Source organism: Odontesthes bonariensis, chromosome 5, assembly GCF_027942865.1.
Source record: "Odontesthes bonariensis isolate fOdoBon6 chromosome 5, fOdoBon6.hap1, whole genome shotgun sequence".
Lineage (NCBI taxonomy): Eukaryota > Metazoa > Chordata > Actinopteri > Atheriniformes > Atherinopsidae > Odontesthes > Odontesthes bonariensis.
Genome location: NC_134510.1, coordinates 40,708,295 through 40,725,671, shown reverse-complemented (window position 1 = coordinate 40,725,671; position 17,377 = coordinate 40,708,295). Strand labels below are relative to the sequence as shown.

At 43.8% G+C, this 17,377-nt stretch overlaps 2 protein-coding genes across 3 annotated transcripts in view; one reads left to right on the top strand and one right to left on the bottom strand.

The window, feature by feature from the left end:
- slc4a7 (solute carrier family 4 member 7) overlaps nt 1-17,377 on the bottom strand; it is a 130,113-nt gene that overhangs the window by 11,096 nt on the left and 101,640 nt on the right. For both annotated transcript variants that reach the window (XM_075466382.1, XM_075466381.1), the window contains exons 8-13: nt 16,746-16,903; nt 15,758-15,845; nt 11,228-11,374; nt 11,050-11,153; nt 10,799-10,973; nt 8,955-9,088 (exon numbers count right to left, since the gene is read on the bottom strand). In XM_075466382.1, the coding sequence (XP_075322497.1) occupies nt 8,955-9,088; nt 10,799-10,973; nt 11,050-11,153; nt 11,228-11,374; nt 15,758-15,845; nt 16,746-16,903 (806 nt within the window). The remainder of the gene's footprint in view (nt 1-8,954; nt 9,089-10,798; nt 10,974-11,049; nt 11,154-11,227; nt 11,375-15,757; nt 15,846-16,745; nt 16,904-17,377) is intronic.
- Nucleotides 146-6,411, top strand: LOC142380528 (complement C1q-like protein 4). The gene is made up of 4 exons (XM_075466445.1): nt 146-281; nt 3,391-3,441; nt 5,907-6,035; nt 6,128-6,411. Exons 1-4 carry the CDS (start codon nt 146-148, stop codon nt 6,409-6,411), a joined length of 600 nt encoding a protein of 199 aa, XP_075322560.1.

The window sequence follows — 17,377 nt, the reverse complement described above, 5'->3', positions numbered from 1 at the left end:
TTTGAGTTGGTTTCCACATCGCGCTCGGCCGGTTTCCAGGAACACGGACACGTCATCCCGTTATCAGCCCCGAGCCGGTCAACACGGGCCGGGGCCGCCTATAAGGAGCGGCGGCCCCCGGCCCGCTCGCCACCCGACAGACGCCATGACTCGCTGCTTCCCCGTCCTGCTGCTGGCGCTGCTCTGCCTGGCCCGGTTCGGCTCGGCCCAGCGCCTGGACAGCCCGGACGATCTGACGGAGCTGAAGGCCGCCCTGAGGGAGCTGCAGGTCGAGAGCGCAGGTACCAACAGAACCTTCAGGCACCCAACAGAACCTTTACGCACCCAACAGAACCTTCAGGCACCCAACAGAACCTTCAGGCACCCAACAGAGCCTTTACGCACCCAACGGAACCTTTACGCACCCAATAGAACCTTCAGGCACCCAACAGAACCTTTACGCACCCAACAGAACCTTCAGGCACCCAACAGAACCTTTACACACCCAACAGAACCTTTACGCACCCAACAGAACCTTCAGGCACCCAACAGAACCTTTACACACCCAATAGAACCTTTACGCACCCAACAGAACCTTCAGGCACCCAACAGAGCCTTTACGCACCCAACAGAATCTTTACGTACCCAACAGAACCTTCAGGCACCCAACAGAACCTTTATGCACCCAACAGAACCTTTACGCACCCAACAGAACCTTTACGCACCCAACAGAACCTTCAGGCACCCAACAGAACCTTCAGGCACCCAACAGAACCTTTACGCACCCAACAGAACCTTTACGCAGACAACAGAACCTTCAGGCACCCAACAGAACCTTTATGCACCCAACAGAACCTTTACGCACCCAACAGAACATTTACACACCCAACAGAACCTTCAGGCACCCAACAGAACCTTCAGGCACCCAACAGAACCTTTACGCACCCAACAGAACCTTTACGCACCCAACAGAACCTTCAGGCACCCAACAGAACCTTTACGCACCCAACAGAACCTTTACGCACCCAACAGAACCTTCAGGCACCCAACAGAACCTTTACGCACCCAACAGAACCTTTACGCACCCAACAGAACCTTCAGGCACCCAACAGAACCTTCAGGCACCCAACAGAACCTTCAGGCACCCAACAGAGCCTTTACGCACCCAACAGAACCTTTACGCACCCAACAGAACCTTCAGGCACCCAACAGAACCTTCACGCACCCAACAGAACCTTTACGCACCCAACAGAACCTTCAGGCACCCAACAGAACCTTTACGCACCCAACAGAACCTTTACGCACCCAACAGAACCTTCAGGCACCCAATAGAACCTTCAGGCACCCAACAGAACCTTCAGGCACCCAACAGAACCTTTACGCACCCAACAGAACCTTTACGCACCCAATAGAACCTTCAGGCACCCAACAGAACCTTTACGCACCCAACAGAACCTTTACGCACCCAACAGAACCTTTACGCACCCAACAGAACCTTTACGCACCCAATAGAACCTTCAGGCACCCAACAGAACCTTTACGCACCCAACAGAACCTTTACGCACCCAACAGAACCTTTACGCACCCAACAGAACCTTTACGCACCCAACAGAACCTTTACGCACCCAACAGAACCTTTACGCACCCAACAGAACCTTCAGGCACCCAACAGAACCTTCAGGCACCCAACAGAACCTTTACGCACCCAACAGAACCTTTACGCACCCAACAGAACCTTTACGCACCCAACAGAACCTTCAGGCACCCAACAGAACCTTCAGGCACCCAACAGAACCTTCAGGCACCCAACAGAACCTTTACGCACCCAACAGAACCTTTATACACCCAACAGAACCTTCAGGCACCCAACAGAACCTTTACGCACCCAACAGAACCTTTACGCACCCAACAGAACCTTCAGGCACCCAACAGAACCTTTACGCACCCAACAGAACCTTTACGCACCCAACAGAACCTTCAGGCACCCAACAGAACCTTTACGCACCCAACAGAACCTTTACGCACCCAACAGAACCTTCAGGCACCCAATAGAACCTTCAGGCACCCAACAGAACCTTCAGGCACCCAACAGAACCTTCAGGCACCCAACAGAACCTTTACGCACCCAACAGAACCTTTACGCACCCAACAGAACCTTCAGGCACCCAACAGAACCTTCAGGCACCCAACAGAACCTTTACGCACCCAACAGAACCTTCAGGTACCAACAGAACCTTTACGCACCCAACAGAACCTTTACGCACCCAACAGAACCTTCAGGCACCCAACAGAACCTTCAGGCACCCAACAGAACTTTCAGGCACCCAACAGAACCTTTACGCACCCAACAGAACCTTTAGGCACCCAACAGAACCTTTACGCACCCAACAGAACCTTTACGCACCCAACAGAACCTTCAGGCACCCAACAGAACTTTTACGCACCCAACAGAACCTTTACGCAGACAACAGAACCTTTACGCACCCAACAGAACCTTTACGCACCCAACAGAACCTTTACGCACCCAACAGAACCTTTACGCACCCAACAGAACCTTCAGGCACCCAACAGAACCTTTACGCACCCAACAGAACCTTCAGGCACCCAACAGAACCTTCAGGCACCCAACAGAACCTTCAGGCACCCAACAGAACCTTCAGGCACCCAACAGAACCTTTACACACCCAACAGAACCTTCAGGCACCCAACAGAACCTTTACGCACCCAACAGAACCTTTACGCACCCAACAGAACCTTTACGCACCCAACAGAACCTTCAGGCACCCAACAGAACCTTTACGCACCCAACAGAACCTTTATGCACCCAACAGAACCTTTATGCACCCAACAGAACCTTCAGGCACCCAACAGAACCTTCAGGCACCCAACAGAACCTTTACGCACCCAACAGAACCTTTACGCACCCAACAGAACCTTTACGCACCCAACAGAACCTTTACGCACCCAACAGAACCTTCAGGCACCCAACAGAACCTTTACACACCCAACAGAACCTTCAGGCACCCAACAGAACCTTCAGGCACCCAACAGAACCTTCAGGCACCCAACAGAACCTTTACGCACCCAACAGAACCTTCAGGCACCCAACAGAACCTTTACGCACCCAACAGAACCTTTACGCACCCAACAGAACCTTTAGGCACCCAACAGAACCTTTACGCACCCAACAGAACCTTTACGCACCCAACAGAACCTTCAGGCACCCAACAGAACCTTCAGGCACCCAACAGAACCTTCAGGCACCCAACAGAACCTTCAGGCACCCAACAGAACCTTCAGGTTGACTCAAACTGATTAAACCGAGCAGGAGCAGCTTCTGCACCATCAGCAGAACCCGTTCGGCCCGGTTCTGGGACGCCGAGGTAAAGAAATGATCCACTTTGTGTTCAGGTATCCGAGAGAGGCTGGCGGCCGCAGAGAAGGAGCTGAAGGCCATGAGAGGTGGGAACGCTACGCACACCGACACCCGAGCTCAAACTACTCGAGTCCTGAGTAACTGTTGAGTTACGTCTGATTTATCTGTTAACACAAGCATTCAATCAGACAGACAAAAATACTAAATAATCATCTGTAGGTGAATTAGAGTTCATCCAGTTGATCAAATAAATTAAAATGGATTAATTATTTTCATTAATTTTTTAATTTATCTGGACTGTTGCTCGTTTTTAAATGAATTTAAATTATTTTAATTGTTTCTATTTATAGTTTTTTATGTATTTTTAATGCTTCTTCCACTCCCTGCAGCAATGCTTTTATTTTATGTGAAGCACTTTGAATTGTTTTGTACATGAAATGTGCTATACAAATAAATTTGATTTGATTTGAATTAATCACAAAATAGCTGAAATTAAAATAATCCAAGTAAATTCAAGTACTTCAATAAAAAATAAGAGACTTAGGAAATGTTTAAAACATATGTAACCCATATGTAACCTAAAAAACAAACATTCACCTATCCATGGGGGGAAAAACGAGTTTAGGAAACTTAGCGCTACATGTTTCCTCAGGTTGAGTTTCTGCCTCTTTTAGATCACTGAGTTAAGTACAATGATCATTAATAAGACCCATAAGAGGCTACTCACCTCTTCTTTGAGAATTTGTCCACGTACATAGAGCACTAGGGATGCAATACATTAGTCATTGCTTGAACTGTTCAGTTTGTGCTGTTGTTTTGCTCATTTAATTTTTATTATTTTTATTTAAATTTATTTCTTTATTTTTTATATAGGCATATTTATTTGTTGTTACCATTATTTATTTATTTTTTCTATTATCCTTATTTCTCTTGTATGTCCTACACCAGCGGTCCCCAACCACCGGGTCCGGTACCGGTCCGCGAGACATTCCAAACCGGGCCGTGAGATTGGGGGGGGGAATGAAAAAAAAAAAAAATGACATGGAAGTCGGGAATTCTTTCATTTCACTCGCTAGATTCTATACTTGGAAACTGCATAGATTGCATTATAGGAGGCCGATTGTGCACGTTTATCCTACTTTGTAAAAGCGTCTGCTAAATGTAATGTTAAAGAAGTGAATGCATAAAAATAATGAGGCGTAGAATACCAAAGAGGTAAGAAGAAAAGTAACCAGCTCATTGTAGCCTAATGTAGCGGAGTAAGAGGACAGTTTCTGCTGCACACATCTACTCAAGTAAAAGTAAAAAGTATAGAGATTTAAAACTACTCCTAGAAGTATAATGTTTTATAAAAACTTACTCAAGTAAATGTAACTCGTTACTACCCACCTCTGGTTAAACTGTCAACAGGCTGACCTCTGACCTTTGGTTACAGCTTTCTCTGACAGACATAATAACTCTGTCAGCACCAGATCAGGAGAATGATGAAGAGCTTCTCTGCTCCGGTTCTGGAGTTTAAACTGTGGCGGAGCAGCGCCCCCTCCTGGGCGTAAATAACTCCACAGCTCATCTCTCAGTCCTTTTATTCTGAGGCTGTGTTCGAAACCACGTACTGCATACTACATTTCGCATACTGCATACTACAAACTGCATACTACATATCGCATACTGCATACTACAAACTGCATACTACATATCGCATACTGCATACTACATACTACACACTACATATCGCATACTGCATACTACTTACTAATCGATCAGACAGTATGCAGAGCGTTTACCCACAATGCATTTCGCTCCTGCCCGAGCACAAATCAGCCGGCCTGAAGCTGATTTCTCTTAAGCTCTAAACTCTGTAAACTTTAGCAACATTTGAAACATTTTCAGGTGAGAAAGTAGTCGTTTAGATCCCCAACGTGTTGAAAACCTGACAAAATACCGGCTGTTTACAATTTTGTTCCCACGAATTCGGCGCTACTAAAGCTAGCCGCAGTGAGCTAACGCACTTCTGGTTATTTTCACAAAGTAAAATACCCGTTGCCTTTTATCATAGGGAAAGCCATTACCATACAATTGGTGCTTTTGTTTTGAAAACAGGAAGTGAACCTACCCTCGTTGTAGCTAGCTTGAAACTGCCGTTTTGACAGGAAATGACGATCGGCGACGTCACGTTACGTTGCATCTTGGGTAGTTTGAGTATGAGTAGTAACCTCATGATGCATACCCAACATTTAGGAGAATCTAGTATGCATCCGGGAACTTTTGCTTACTCAAACTCGCTTACTAATATATACAAATATTTTATTTTTACCTATTCTTATTTTTTATTTTTACTTGTCTGTATGCTGCAACTGCGAAGTAATTTACCAGCTGGGATGATTAAAGTACTTCTATTCTATTACTAACTGAAAAAGTTAGTAGGAGTAGTAGGAGAAGTGTGCGGTTTGGAACACAGCCTAAGTGTCTGCACCATTAAGAAGAAGACGAAGAAGAACGGCACGTGTTTAACCGTGTTTAACGTGGCGTTTCTGTGGCTTTTTCTGCACAGATGTGCCGAAGGTGGCGTTCGCAGCTTCTCTCGGCGGCGACGGTCTTCAGAAGACGACATCCGGCAGCAAAGACCTCATCTACAGAGAGGTCCTGACCAACGTGGGAGACGCGTACAACTCTGAAACAGGTCAGCGGCCCCCGCCAACGCTCCACAGAACAACACCTGCCGTCCTTCCTCACCTGCCTGACAGCCTCTAACCCCTCCCTCTGTTTCCCCAGGTGTGTTCACGGCGCCCGTTAACGGAGTTTACTACATCCGCTTCACAGCCAACGCCCCCTCCGACTTCCCCATGAGCGCCGTTCTGTACAAAAACAGCGTACAGATCCAGCTGATCGCCCACGAGGATCAGTCGGGCGAGGGCAGCGACACGGCGTCCAACGGCGCCGCCCTGCGGCTGGAGGCCAGCGACATGCTGTCCCTGAAGCTGTGGCACAACACTCAGATCTGGGACAACAGCAACCACCACAGCACCTTCAGCGGCTTCCTGCTGTTCCCGCTGTGAGGAGGCGGGGCCTCTACCAATAAAAACTGCAGAAACCACAAACCCGTCTCTGTCTTTGGGTCATACTTTCTTATTGCGTGTTTCCACTAGCACGCCGTACCTGCAACCGGGACGATTTTTCGTACCACCTCAGCCCTGGTTCCAAGCGGGCCGAAGCATTGCTAAAACGTAACGTCAGCCGACTGTCTTCTACTGATTGGGAACAAAAGCTAGCGTTAGCAACCGTTAGCTTACCTCCAAACGTCGTCCTGATTTAGGACGTTTAGGTCAGTTGAGGCTGATTTAAGGTCAGTTTGGGTTGATTTAAAGTCAGTTTGGGCTGATTTAAGGTCAGTTGAGGCTGATTTAAAGTCAGTTTGGGCTGATTTAAAGTCAGTTTGGGCTGATTTAAGGTCAGTTGAGGCTGATTTAAGGTCAGTTGAGGCTGATTTAAAGTCAGTTTGGGTTGATTTAAAGTCAGTTTGGGCTGATTTAGGTTAATTTAAGGTCAGTTTAGGCTGATTTAAGGTCAGTTTAGGCTGATTTAAGGTCAGTTGAGGCTGATTTAAGGTCAGTTGAGGCTGATTTAAAGTCAGTTTGGGCTGATTTAAAGTCAGTTTGGGCTGATTTAGGTTAATTTAAGGTCAGTTTAGGCTGATTTAAGGTCAGTTGAGGCTGATTTAAAGTCAGTTTGGGTTGATTTAAAGTCAGTTTGGGCTGATTTAGGTTAATTTAAGGTCAGTTTAGGCTAATTTAACTCAGTTATTCATTTCATGCATAGACACATGAGAAAAGAAATGTTTTTAACCTTCTAAGGGAGTAAGTTCCTGGATGGCGGACTGTTGAAAGCTCAGATAAATACGACGGGTCGAGGCCGTTAAGAGCTTTAAAAACCAACATTAAAAGTTTAAAATCAGTTCTATAAAGGACAGGAAGCCGATGGAGTTCAGAACAGGAGTGATGTGCACACGTCTGTTGGTGTTGGTTAGAAGACGGGCAGCAGCGTTCTGCACCAGCTGAAGGCGGCTGAGAGAAGACTGGGAGACGCCCACATAAAGGGCATTAAAACAGTCTGACCTTGAACTTATTTCTCAAGGTCATGATGAGTTAAAAACATTTTAACTTTGGCCAGGAGACGCAGCTGGAGAAAACTAGTCCTGACGACGTTGTTAATCTATTTTTCCAACCTCAGATCAAAGGTCAAAGGTCACTCCCAGATTTGAGGGAGTGACTTGTCTTCAAACTGAGCTTTGAAGACGAGGTGCCAAAGCCAGCCGTCACAGTATCCCAAAACACAATGCATTCAGTTTATTCATTTAAATTAAGAAAATTTTGGGCTGGTTAATATCAGCAATACGCAGAGGTGTCAAGGAACGAAGTACAAATACTTCGTTACTGTACTTAAGTACACTTTTTAGGTATCTGTACTTTACTCCATTACTTATTTTTCTGCCTATTTCTGACTTCTACTCATTACATTTTCACACAAGTATCTGTACTTTCTACTCATTACATTTTCAAAACAAACAGCCTCGTTACTCTTGGCTTCAGTTTAATGTTTACGTATTTCCCGTCATGTGCGCCATCCAATACAGATCAGTGGCACCATCCACACCTACTGAGAATGAGTGTAATTGGATGAATCATATAACGCAAACACTCATCGGTTAGGCTATTCGTCAATTTTGTGCTGACATACGAGGAAATCGTCATTCGTCAGAAGCAAGCAGGTGTTCTACAAACTGCAAACGCCAAGCTGCGCGAAGTGTGTGCCACGCCACGATGTGGGATTCAGAAAAAGATGGCGAAATGTCTGAAAGGTCGGACACAGGCGAGAGCGTATCGGGGGATGGAGACCAACTAGACCTTCCTCATCCTTGGCCCTATCTCAAAGAAATTTTCGAAATAGTCGGGTGCAAAAATGACTCGTGGAAAATGCAACGCAAACTCTGCACACCCAAGACCCCCGTGTAGAACTAATCAGTTTTCAAATTAAGCTTGCAATTCATATAGCGGCATCTACCTTTTTGTGTGTAGGTTTTTTTATTTTATTTATTATTTTTAATTTAAAGGTTACTTTATACTTTTATACTTTAAGTATGTTTTGGAGCACATACTTTTTCACTTTTACTTGAGTAAAGAGGTCAAGTTGATACTTCAACTTTTACCAGAGTGTTTTTAAACTGCAGTATCTATACTTCTACTTAAGTAAGAAATGTGTGTACTTTTGACACCACTGGCAATACGATTAAACTAAGAACACTGTGCACTGTTACTATTTGGCTTCAATGGTAGATAAATGTGTAGATCCTCTGCATAACAGTGGACAGAAAGGTTGTGCCTGGCTATAACTGACCCAAGTGGCAGCATGAGAAGAGGATAGGGCCAAGAATAGATCCTTGAGGGACTCCACAGGAGAGAGGAGCACTGGAAGAGGAAAGGTCACCAACCATACACAAGGTTGGACCATCATAGTCTGACCTTGAACTTATTTCTCAAGGTCGTGACCACTTAAAAACAGTTCAACTTTGGCCAGGAGACGCAGCTGGGAAAAAAAAACTCACCTGCAGAACTTGAAGAGGATCTTCTCGAACACCAGAACCGGACCCGTGCTGCCCAGGATGGTGAGAGGCTGCCCGGCGAACAGGGAGTAGGCCACGCCCGTCAGAGACGCCCCGAACAGAGACTCTATGGCGCTCTGTCAGAGGAGAACACCACAAATGAGCCAATCAGGGTTCGGTATTCTGGAGCTGGAGGCTTCTCTGGGACCGGCCTGCAGCCTTTAAAGACTTAAAACTGTTCATTAAAACATTAATCAGCCTCTGGAGAATCTGGAAACGTGAAATAAAACCATTTGAGAGGCAGAAACTGAAGCTTTGGTTGTAAAATGACTGAATTTAGTCGTGTTTGTCATCATCTTTAAGGGGGAAATTCTCGAGTTGATGCCGTCTGCATTTAAATCAAAGTCAAATTAAATGAAAGAATAAGTTTTAGGTTTAATTTTCCAAAACTTTTTCTTATTTAAAATGTCCTCAAAATAAATAAAGGAACGTTTATGCAAAAGATTAGCAAATTTAGGCATGCACCGATCCGCTTTTTTCACCGATACAGAGAAACGGCGCCGAATTCTGGTACCAAACGGTAAGTTTCCTCGTGAGGAAAAGACTGAGATCATTCTGCTGTGCAAGGTTTCCTTAAAAACAAATAAACAGATATAAAAGTACTGAATGACTTATTTATCTAATAATTCTGCACCAGTAAAACAATCTGAACCATAAAATCTAGGGCTGGGCAGCGATTAAAATGTTTAATCTAATTAATCACATGATTTCCCTGATTAATCAAACATCATCATGGTGAAAGACCAAAGAAGCCATCAGGTGCCCAGTTTAGAAAGAGAAGAAGAAAAATAGGAGAAACGGGCAGAAGATAAAGGGATGCAGGTTTCTATCAGTGACCTGAGGGACGTAGGCTATAGGCTATCTGTTAGCCTCTTGCTAACATGTTGCTATTAGCCAGAGGCTATCTGTTAGCCTCTTGCTAACATGTTGCTATTAGCCACGACTGTGTTTGATTTTTAGTTTTGCTGAACTAGAATTAGAATTGAGGCATCATGTCATGCAGCCACTTTCACCCAAAGGCAACCTGCTCTGGTTTGTGTTTGCAAAACAACATGTTAATGCTAATGCTAATGCTAATGTTAAAGCCAGCTGTAAACAGGGTGAAAACAGCTGCTACAGTCTGAGCTCTGTTGGTATCATAGCTGCAGGAATCTGTTTTTATGCTCCATAGAGGAGACTTTATTTATTTTATTTTAGCTTTCTTCGGTTATTTTTTAGAATTTTGAGGTTATTAAAGGATTTGTGATTTACATTTATATTCTCTATTTCATTTATTTATCGTGTTTTTTCTCAGTTCTTTATGTACCTTTTTGTATTTAAGATTATATATAATAAAATAATATAATATGTTGTTGTGTTGGTGAGTCGGCAAGGGATGGTTCGCCCAGGGCGTAAATCTAGCCAGGGGGGTGGAGCTTAGCGAAGGTGCCACTTTCAAATTTTGCTAGCTCTCTTGCTAGCTCTCCAGGATTACCAACCATGCCTTTAAGCATCCCTTGGCACAGCAAATGTGTAACTAAACGGTATTCAGATTACAGTTCTGCTGCTATAATGTTGGACAGGACGAAGGAAAAAAAAAAAAAAATAAATAAATAAAATAACAATAATAATAATAATAATATTAAATAAATAATAAAACAAACTAAAACAAATAAAAATAAAAATGGGCCAGTATGGATCGGTGCATCCCCAATGAAAATGTACTCAAATCAACAGATAAATGTGAAACCAGAGCTGCTCGTAAACATTTGTCTCGTTCCTCTTTTAAGAGCCGCCGCGGTTCTTACGATGTTTCCTTTGGTGGCTTCTCCCAGCAGACCTCCGAACGTGATGACGGGCGACATGCAGGCGCAGTAGAGGAAGAGGATGGAGGCCAGGCATTGCAGACTGACGGCGTCTCTGACGTCGCTCCACAGGAAGGGAGCTTTCCTCCGGATGTCGTTCACCAACCCTCCGAAGATCCTGTCCGACACACGAGGAGTTCAGCCTCCGTTCTGCCTCACACACGCCAGGAAACACAGATCTGAGGGAAACGCACCTGCCGGTCCTCTGCAGCTCCGGGCCCGCGTTGTGCTCCATCTCCTTCGGCGTGTCGGCGCTGTGGGCGGAGCCGTTGGGCAGCGTGGGCATCTTCCTCTTCTCCTGCAGAGACAGACCGTGTTACCGCCAGAGCTCACGGGACGCGGCCTCAGGCCACGTCAGCGCGGCGTTCTCACCTGGGACGGGACGCTCTTCGGGGGTTCGATCCGGATGCTGGGGTCCCATTCCCCCGGAGGCAGCACGGTGACCTGATCCAGGAACTCGTCGATGCCGGACAGCAGGTCGGTGCGGTCCTTCGCCTTGTACGCCACATCGTGAAAAATCTGCAACGAACAGAAGCGTGGCACAATGAAAGAGAGAAGTACTGGGAGCCAGGATGCAAATCACTGGCATATATTCTGGGATTGTCCAGTCATAAGACAGTTCTGGTTAGAGATCCACAACATTTTGGAAAGTATATTTAATGTGAAAATACCTTGATTTTCACCCAGGGCACTTCAACAATTACTTATTTGGTGTTCTGATATCTGTTTGTAAAAGAAACATCACTAAGCACTGGCTGCTTCCTGACTCCCCCACAATAAAGGAATGGAAGGATATAGTTAACGAAGTATACTTAATGGAAAAAATTACTTTTTCACTTCGCCTACAAATGAACAGATTTATTAAGTTGTGGTCGGAATAGGTCTCCTATGTGCAACAGTCACGGCCAGATTTCGTGGAGTTAACAAATTGATATATTTGGTTTTTGTGGTGTTGTCTTGTCTTTTTGTTTTTATTTATTGAACTCTTGGGATTTATTTGTTTTGTTTCAGTTTTTCTTATAATCTGATACACAGCTCTACGGTCTAAGGAAAAGGTCGCTCGGTTTTTTGATTATTTTATTTAATATTTTATTTAATTGTTTAAAGAAACCCAGATGTTGATGTCCCAACATACCATGTACATTTCTGTTAGAAGAAAATGGAAAAAAAAAAAAAAAAAAAAAAGAGAAGTACATTAAAATAGTGGCCCCCTCCATTTTATTTTAAAGTCTAAGGTCACTTTCTGTGGATTAAGTTCTGTTAAAATCCATAAAAACCATAACATGAGTTTGGCCAGCAGAGGGCGCTCAGTGCCGTGTGTACCAGTTGGCCAGGCTTGATGGAGCAGCTCCTGTAACCTGCTGTATTTTCCTGTTTTGCAGGTAAGCTGGGTGGTAAATGTGTAGATTGGAGATAACAGTATCACATCATAAGTGCTTTATGGCAGAAAGAAGAAACGCTAAAGAAGGAAATCTCACGCTTTAGGTATTATGCTGTAGCGTTGTTAAAAATGTCGCTCGTTGTGCGAGGCAGTCACGGGCTGTGTTTCAAACCGCATACTTCTCCTACTACTCCTACTAACTTTCTGAGTTAGTATGCCAGTTTGAGTAAGCAGAAGTTCCCGGATGCATACTAGATTCTCTGAAATGTTGGGTATGCATCATGAGGTTACTACTCATACTCAAACTACCCAAGATGCAACGTAACGTGACGTCGCCGATCGTCATTTCCTGTCTAAATGGCAGTTTCAAGCTAGCTACAACGAGGGTAGGTTCACTTCCTGTTTTCAAAACAAAAGCACCAATTGTATGGTAATGGGTTTCCCTATGATAAAAGGCAACGGGTATTTTATTTTGTGAAAATAACCGGAAGTGCGTTAGCTCACTGCGGCTAGCTTTAGTAGCGCCAAATTCGTGGGAACAAAATTGTAAACAGCCGGTATTTTGTCAGGTTTTCAACACGTTGGGGATCTAAACGACTACTTTCTCTCCTGAAAATGTTTCAAATGTTGCTAAAGTTTACAGAGTTTAGAGCTTAAGAGAAATCAGCTTCAGGCCGGCTGATTTCGGCTCAGGCAGGAGCGAAATGCATTGTGGGTAAACGCTCTGCATACTGTCTGATAGATGAGTATGTAGTATGCAGTATGTAAGTATGTAGTTGGCGGTATGTTGTATGTAGTATTGAAGTATGTAGTATGTAGTATGGAAGTATGCAGTATGCAGTATGGAAGTATGCAGTATGCAGTATGGAAGTATGCAGTATGAAATATGTAGTATGGAAGTATGGAAGTATTTAGTATGCAGTATGGAAATATGCAGTATTCAGTATGGAAGTATGCAGTATGAAATATGTAGTATGGAAGTATGGAAGTATTTAGTATGCAGTATGGAAGTATGTAGTATGAAATATGTAGTATGGAAGTATGTAGTATGGAAGTATGCAGTATGCAGTAAGTAGTATGGAAGTATGCAGTATGCAGTATGGATGTATGTAGTATGGAAGTATGTAGTATGGAAGTATGCAGTATGCAGTAAGTAGTATGGAAGTATGCAGTATGCAGTATGGAAGTATGCAGTATGGAAGTATGCAGTATGTAGTATGGTAGTATGTAGTATGCAAGTATGTAGTATGGAAGTATGGAAGTATGCAGTATGCAGTACGTAGTATGCAGTATGCAGTATGGAAGTATGTAGTATGGAAGTATGGAAGTATGAAGTATGGAAGTATGGAAGTATGTAGTATGGAAGTATGCAGTATGCAGTAAGTAGTATGGAAGTATGCAGTATGCTGTATGGAAGTATGCAGTATGGAAGTATGCAGTATGTAGTATGGAAGTATGTAGTATGCAAGTATGTAGTATGGAAGTATGGAAGTATGCAGTATGCAGTACGTAGTATGCAGTATGCAGTATGGAAGTATGGAAGTATGTAGTATGGAAGTATGTAGTATGTAGTATTTAGTATGGAAGTATGCAGTATGTAGTATGTAGTATGGAAGTATGTAGTATGTAGTATTTAGTATGGAAGTATGTAGTATGGAAGTATGTAGTATGCAGTATGGATGTATGTAGTATGGAAGTATGTAGTATGTAGTATTTAGTATGGAAGTATGCAGTATGGATGTATGTAGTATGGAAGTATGTAGTATGTAGTATTTAGTATGGAAGTATGTAGTATGGAAGTATGTAGTATGCAGTATGGATGTATGTAGTATGGAAGTATGTAGTATGTAGTATTTAGTATGGAAGTATGCAGTATGTAGTATGGAAGTATGTAGTATGCAGTATGGATGTATGTAGTATGGAAGTATGTAGTATTTAGTATGGAAGTATGCAGTATGCAGTAAGTAGTATGGAAGTATGCAGTATGCAGTATGGAAGTATGCAGTATGTAGTATGGAAGTATGTAGTATGGAAGTATGCAGTATGCAGTAAGTAGTATGGAAGTATGCAGTATGCTGTATGGAAGTATGCAGTATGTAGTATGGAAGTATGTAGTATGCAAGTATGTAGTATGGAAGTATGCAGTATGGAAGTATGCAGTATGTAGTATGGAAGTATGTAGTATGCAGTATGGAAGTATGGAAGTATGCAGTATGCAGTACGTAGTATGCAGTATGGAAGTATGTAGTATGGAAGTATGGAAGTATGTAGTATGGAAGTATGCAGTATGCAGTAAGTAGTATGGAAGTATGCAGTATGCAGTATGGAAGTATGCAGTATGGAAGTATGTAGTATGGAAGTATGCAGTATGGAAGTATGCAGTATGGAAGTATGTAGTATGCAGTATGGAAGTATGTAGTATGTAGTATGCAGTATGGAATTATGCAGTATGTAGTATGCAAGTATGTAGTATGTAGTATGCATTATGCAGTATGGAATTATGCAGTATGTAGTATGCAGTATGGAAGTATTTAGTATGCAGTATGGAATTATGCAGTATGTAGTATGCAGTATGGAATTATGCAGTATGCAGTATGGAAGTATTTAGTATTTAGTATGCAGTATGGAATTATGCAGTATGTAGTATGCAGTATGGAAGTATGTAGTATGTAGTATGCAGTATGGAAGTATGTAGTATGCAGTATGTAGTATGCAGTATGGAAGTATGTAGTATGCAGTATGGAATTATGCAGTATGTAGTATGCAGTATGGAAGTATGTAGTATGTAGTATGCAGTATGCAGTATGGAATTATGCAGTATGTAGTATGCAGTATGGAATTATGCAGTATGTAGTATGCAGTATGGAAGTATGTAGTATGTAGTATGCAGTATGCAGTATGGAATTATGCAGTATGTAGTATGCAGTATGGAAGTATGTAGTATGCAGTATGTAGTATGCGGTTTCGAACACAACCATGGTGTTGGACCGCAGACCCTTTTTTGTGTTTTTTTTAAGCTAAAAGACAGAAGCTGAACTACAGAGATGCTTGTAGCATCAGTAAAAGCAAGGCGTTATAACTGGAACCTACATTACATTGAGTAAATGTGTTACGTGAAGAGGCATTTGGGTAAAATCGAACTGTGGCGCTAAATGTGGAGCTAACTTTGGCATCAGCCTAGGCTAATGGAGCGCACCCGGCCCCGGTTCTTGTGCTAGCTCAGTTAGTAGCCTGTGATTAAAGCCTGCATTCCCCAAACAGCTATTTTTGGTTTAAAGCTGTACTATATTTTCTGTATATATTCTCTTAATCTAGCTGCTAACGAGCTAAACTACACGTTTCCCGTCTCACTCGGGCTGTTCCTGTAAATCTGGACGCACGTTAACCGAGTGAGTCTCCGTCTAAGCTCCCGACCGGCCCTCAGAACCCTGGTGTTAGCTGTCGGATCTGATCTGTACCGAGTCAGAGCCCAGACACTTCAGGAGGGAACCCGACATGCTGGGATCTCTGCTTCCTCTCACCTCGTCAGTCATCAGGGTGGCGATGGAGCGTCCGATCTCGTGGTACTGCGGACCTTTACCAAACGGGCCGAGCAGCAGGAAGAGGAACCTGATAAGAAGAAGAAGGTTTATGTCTGAGGCTGTGTTCGAAACCGCCTACTACATACTACAAACTGCATACTGCATACTACATACTACAAACTGCATACAGCATACTGCATACTACAAACTGCATACAGCATACTACATACTGCATAAAGCATACTGCATACTACATACTGCATACTACAAACTGCATACTGCATACTACATACTACAAACTGATCGATCAGACAGTATGCAGAGCGTTTACCCACAATGCATTTCGCTCCTGCCCGAGCCGAAATCAGCCGGCCTGAAGCTGATTTCTCTTAAGCTCTAAACTCTGTAAACTTTAGCAACATTTGAAACATTTTCAGGTGAGAAAGTAGTCGTTTAGATCCCCAACGTGTTGAAAACCTGACAAAATACCGGCTTTTTACAATTTTGTTCCCACGAATTCGGCGCTACTAAAGCTAGCCGCAGTGAGCTAACGCACTTCCTGTTATTTTCACAAAATAAAATACCCGTTGCCTTTTATCATAGGGAAAGCCATTAGGATACAATTGGTGCTTTTGTTTTGAAAACAGGAAGTGAACCTACCCTCGTAGCTAGCTTGAAACTGCCGTTTTGACAGGAAATGACGATCGGCGACGTCACGTTACGTTGCATCTTGGGTAGTTTGAGTATGAGTAGTAACCTCATGATGCATACCCAACATTTCGGAGAATCTAGTATGCATCCGGGAACTTCTGCTTACTCAAACTGGCATACTAACTCAGAAAGTTAGTATGAGTAGTATGAGAAGTATGCGGTTTGGAACACAGCCACAGACTCTAAGCTGCAGAATGCATCTGTTTATCTGATGACGTCACCGTCGTGTTGGGAACAAATCGTTTTTGTGACCCCATCAGGAGGCCTGTGCACTCACCTGGTGGGAACCGGCACCTCGGTGAGGCCGGTCAGCAGCACGGCCGGGGAGAGCCGAATAAAGGCGATGATCGGGCGCTCCAGGAAGTCCACCTCGCCCACCAGGACGTTGGAGGCCTCAGCGCCGGGAGGGATCTTCTTCATGAAGTTCATGTCCACCTGAAACACAGACGCAGATCAGCCTCACAGGGACGGAAAGGAGACAAACTTTGGACAATGATTGGTTCTGCAGCTCAGAGAGAAATCTTTCTGGGCCGAGATCAGTCTGGACTCGGATCTTTCCGGATCTTTCTGGACTCGGATCTTTCTGGACTCGGATAATTCTGGACTCGGATAATTCTGGACTCGGATAATTCTGGACTCGGATAATTCTGGACTCGGATCTTTCTGGACTCGGATCTTTCTGGACTCGGATCTTTCTGGACTCGGATCTTTCTGAGATCGTTCTGGACTCGGATCTTTCTGGACTCGGATCTTTCTGAGATCGTTCTGGACTCGGATCTTTCTGGACTCGGATCTTTCTGAGATCTTTCTGGACTCGGATCTTTCTGAGATCTTTCTGGACTCGGATCTTTCTGAGATCTTTCTGGACTCGGATCGTTCTGGACTCGGATCTTTCTGGACTCGGATCTT